Source organism: Monodon monoceros, unplaced genomic scaffold (genome assembly GCF_005190385.1).
Source record: "Monodon monoceros isolate NGI ecotype Baffin Bay Population unplaced genomic scaffold, NGI_Narwhal_1 Super_Scaffold_7, whole genome shotgun sequence".
Lineage (NCBI taxonomy): Eukaryota > Metazoa > Chordata > Mammalia > Artiodactyla > Monodontidae > Monodon > Monodon monoceros.
In genome coordinates, this window is record NW_021703784.1 from 100,442,667 (window position 1) to 100,447,344 (window position 4,678).

Genomic DNA, 4,678 nt, shown 5'->3' on the forward strand with positions numbered 1-4,678 from the left:
TCGCTGCCCTCCCCGCCCCAGGGCACGGCACTCAGTCAGCCCAGCCTGGGGTGTTAGTAAAATGCGTAAGTGAGCAGCGCCCCCTCGCTGCCCTCCCCGCCCCAGGGCACGGTACTCAGTCAGCCCAGCCTGGGGGCGCCGGAGGCAGGTAGGAAGACCCTCAAACCATGGTTCGCACCTGAGGCCACCTCAGGTGCCCTGGGCTTGCCTGCCCCCTCCTGAATTCTGAGATGACCTCCAAGCAGCTCTCGGTCATTCTCATCTCTGCCGCCTGAGGCCCTGCCCGGGGATCGGGTCCCTCACAGGGAATCCACCTGATCAAGCCCCTCTTGCCAAACCAGAGCCAGTTCAACCTCGAGAGGTAAACTTTTTTTCATGTTGGGAAACAAATAGATCAAGTTTGTCTCCAAGTTTGGGAGCTGATTGTCACCCTGCCGAGTCATCTTCTTTATTTTGTTTCAGAGACTCAAAAGGTTCTGAGTTTTCTAATAATAAATTAACATATTTGACTTAAGATGCGTTTTGTTGGCCTGCATTTCCATTTTATAAAGTCCTCTTTAGGGCCTAATCGTTAGATGAGTCCAGCTTTTTCACATCAGTCCCGATGATTTTGGCCTTTCCAAACCCATAGTCTTTCTTTCCTTCCCCCAGGACATCCTTGGCTGCGTCTGTGTGAATCCTGGGCGCCTCACCAAAGGGCAGGTGGGGGGCACCTTCGGCCGACTCTACCTTAGGAGGCAGGCCGCGGGCGCCGAGGGCAGGCGGAGCCCATGTACTGCTGCCCAGGTGGTCAGGATCTGAGTCTCGGTCCTCTGTCATCCCCCCGTCGTGCGGGCCTCCCAGACACTGAGAGCCCGGGAGTAGACCTCTGCCAAGATCCCACCCGTGGAAGGAGAGGGGGCAGCCAGCTGGGGAGGACAGGGCTGCGGGCAGGGGGCCCAGCGGGAAGACCTTGGGCAGCTGGATCCCTACTCCGCGTCGAGCTTCTCTGGAAGAAAGCTGTTGTTTCTTCATGGACACTAGGAGCCCAGCGAGAACTGGCCGTGGACGCGGTACGCTCAGGAAGGTCAAGGCTTTGCGATTTCCTACTGAGTCAGACATAGAAACAACTTTTGGAGATATGAAAGTAAATTCTGTGACTTCTGAGTTTAATCTTTTTTCCGCTCCGTCTTTTTCCTGGTAGTGAACAAAGAATGTTGCCCTCCTGGACCTCTGTGCAGCGTCTGTCACACTGGGTTCCACCCAGCCCCAGCCCCGATCCTCCTAAGGCTGCTCCCAAGGCCCCCGCAGCCTCTGTGCTGAGGAGGCGCTGGGCTCGGGCCATGGAGCGAGCAGCTGGCTGCGGGCCGGGCCCGCCCAGCATGGTCCTCGCCGGCCTGCTGTGGTCCCAGCCTGACCCCTCCATCGGGAGGGGCGGCCTCCCAGAGCTGCGCCAGAGCTGGATTCCCCGGCGCTGGCTCAGCCGAGTCACCAGCAGCCTGGGCCTCACCTCTATCCCAGAACACTTGGAAGGCCAGGCCTTCCAGAGTCCCCAACACGTCCCCGCACCTGTGTGTCCTGGCATCTGGGGAGAGGATGTCGCTGGCTAAACGTGGAGCGGGTTTCTGCCCTAAGCTGGCGGCTGTCCTGCCTCACGCGCCAAAGCCAAGGCTGGAAACCCGCAGCTGTCAGGCCGAGGGAGCAGCCCGTGCCGATGCCTTGAGTCAGAGATAAATAGTTAACCTAGTAGTGTGCAACCTTTGCCTTCCTCCTCTGATGGTGAAGTGGAATCAACAACAGATCGGACCAGGCTCGGGTAAAACTGGTCTCCCTCTGAAAACAAGCAGGTGCCGCTTTGTTTCACTCGTTTTATAAGTGCCGCCTCTGAAGGCAGGAACTGGAGACAAGCCCCAGCTTGGGGAGCTGATTTTCCCTCCTCCCCAGGATCCCCCACACGGGAAGCATCCAGCCACGGTCAAAGGGCCACTGCGACTTAGCAGCCTCAGGATGGAGCCCGGGCCCCTCTTCCACAACCTGATAGAGTTGCCGCAGTTCGAGAATGTCATTTGTATTTCTATCAAGCCACGTATCAGCTAAAACCCCACCTCTCCCCGCCTTGGAAAACCCTTGCCGGGGGAGATTACGAGCCTTTGGCCACAATAGGCAAGGCTCCGGCCCTTACCGTTTGAGCCCATGCGTGGCTCCTTGGGTGTCACGGCTCAGGCAATTCTTAAGTTGCTGCTGAAGCAGCCTTGTGGGGAATGGTAATGTCCTGGTGCCCATTTGTCAAGGACGATCCAGAGACCCCAGTGGGATGGGCGGTTTACAGAGGGGAGAAAAGACCTGTATCCTGGTGGGAGGGAGGCGTGTGCCGGGCAGGCAGGCGGTGGTGTGCAGCTTCCTGGGAAAGAAAGCTGGTGCTCCGCGTGAATGGGAGCAAGAGCCCATTGCCTGGATACAAGTCGTGTGACTGTTGGCAATGCTCTGGGAGGACCTAAGCAGGCATTTAAAACAAACAAACAAAAAAAGCAGGATGAGAACCCCAGATTGCAGACAGGTCTGGCGACCCGTGCCCCTCTGACGCCAGACGCTTCCCTTTTGCTCTTGGCGGGAAGTCAGTGCCCGGCGACTACCGGCTGACTGCTCCTCGGCCCCTCTTCACCTGGGTCACCAGTTTCCTGGAGCCTCGTGCCACTTGCTTGTGGGGGGATCTCTTCCCCCCTCCCCTCACTGCGGCTCAGGATTCTGAAATAAGGCTCTGGGAGGGGGCACTGGTGACGGGGGTGGATGAAGTGGAGGAATCTGGCTGGTCCTGGACTCCTGGGACCCACCTGCTTCAGAATCCCCTTTGGTGGCATCTTCCCTCGTCCTGGTCATGCCCTGGGCCTTCAAGACACAAGCCCAAGGATGAAGCAGATGGTTCCGAAGAAGCAAAGTCCTGCGCTCTTACCACGTTTGCCTCCCAGGCCTCGATGCCCCAGCCCTGCCCAGCCCTGGCCTCGGTGTTTCCTTTCCCTTCACTCAGGGTCACCTAGCCCGACTCAGCCAGCCTTGCGGCTTCCCCTAGTGCTGGGAGTAGCCATTTGGGCTGATTTTTCACTTCTCTGTTTGATACACGTTTCCTTTACCCCGACCCTGGGGCTCCAGGCTGAGCCACCTGAGAGCCAGTTCTGGTTGGACACACGTGGCCTCTGCCTCCAGACGGCCCTCTAAGTAGATGTGAAAGGTCTTGACTGGGGTGGGGTGAGGTAGGTTTTTTTTTTTATATATTAAAAAGAAAATGTTACTGAGATATAATAATAACACGAATTTCACCTTTTTTTTTCTTTTCTTTTCTTTTTTTTTTTTTGCCAGCGAGGTCTGTGGGATCTTAGTTCCCAGACCAGGGATTGAACCCGGGACCCCAGCAATGGAAGCGCGGAGTCCTAAACACTGGACCGCCAGGGAATTCCCGAATTTCACCATTTTAATGTGTATAGATAGTTCAGTGGCTAACATTCACAATGTTATGCAAACATCATCACTATTTCTAGAATATTTTCATCACCCCAGAAAGAAGCCCCATACCCACTAGCACTCACTCACCATCTCCATCCCACTCCCATCCCCTGGCAAACGCTAAACTACTTCCTGGCTCTATAGATTTACCTATTCTGGGCATATCGTATAAATGGAATCATACAGTATGTGCTCTTTTGTGTCTGGCTTCTTTCACTTAGCATAATGTTTTCAGGGTTCACCCATGTTGTGGCATTATAGTGCTTCGCTCCTTTTTATGACTGAATACTATTCCACTGTACAGATAGACCATGTTTGGTTTCTCCATTCATCAGTTGATGGACATTAGTGTTGTTTCCACTTTGGGGGCTATTGTGAGTAGTGCTGCTGTGTAAACGCTTTGTACAAGTTTTTGTGTGAACATGTTCTCAGTGCTCTTGGGTATATTATATACCCAGGTATGGTAGGGGGAGGGGCTTTAGATTTATGGAAGAAGGGAATGCAAGGGAAGGGAGGGAGAAGAGAAGAAAAGAAGGAAAGAAAGAAGTGATGGGCCTGGAACTGTGCTTGTTTAGGAGCCAGATGACTCGAGGAGGCTAGACTGCCTTGCTAAGAAGTTTGGATCGATTCTTGTGCCTTGGGGAATCTTTGAAGGCTTCTGAGTAGTGGAAGGACAACATCCAACCTGTGTCTTAGGAAAGGGCTGGCAGTGCCGCAAAGGGCAAAGTGAAGCTGGGAGAGGCGGGAGACGGGAGACACTTTCAGAGCCATCAGAGGACAGAGCCCCCCCAGCAGTCTCTCTCTGTTCCTATGGAAACAGTACCCCAGTTCCCCTGTGGAGGAACTGCCTGTCCTCCCCCCACCTCCCTTGCCTAAACCAAACCGCACGTTGCATTTCTCTGGCCTCAGTGATTGGCCAGGGATAGGCACAACCTAAGACATGCCAAACACAATGACTCTAAGGCTTCTGCTGGAGGTGGGAGAAAAGACACACCATAAGGGTGGAGCTGCTGCAGCCATCTTGCCACCATGAGGGGAGACGCCTCCTGAATATGGATCAAACCAGAGGACAGAGAGCCAGAAGCTGGGGAGAGAGGTCAGCACCAGGCTACAATGTCCAAGCTCTGGTGAAGTGAGCCTCCTGCCCCCAAACCTAAAGCACAAATACCAACCCCCCTTTGCAACAATGTGTGTGAACCTA

The 4,678-nt window shown here is 54.7% G+C and overlaps 1 protein-coding gene across 2 annotated transcripts in view; it reads left to right on the forward strand.

Moving 5' to 3' along the window:
- POLA2 (DNA polymerase alpha 2, accessory subunit) overlaps positions 1 to 1,148 on the forward strand; it is a 25,741-nt gene extending 24,593 nt beyond the window's left edge. The window contains exon 18 of one of the 2 annotated variants that reach the window (XM_029208322.1): positions 652 to 1,148. In XM_029208322.1, coding sequence (XP_029064155.1) covers positions 652 to 801 — 150 coding nt within the window. In that variant the 3' untranslated portion in view covers positions 802 to 1,148. The remainder of the gene's footprint in view (positions 1 to 651) is intronic. The other variant, XM_029208323.1, reaches the window with a different exon arrangement.
- Positions 1,149 to 4,678: the final 3,530 nt, after the last annotated feature.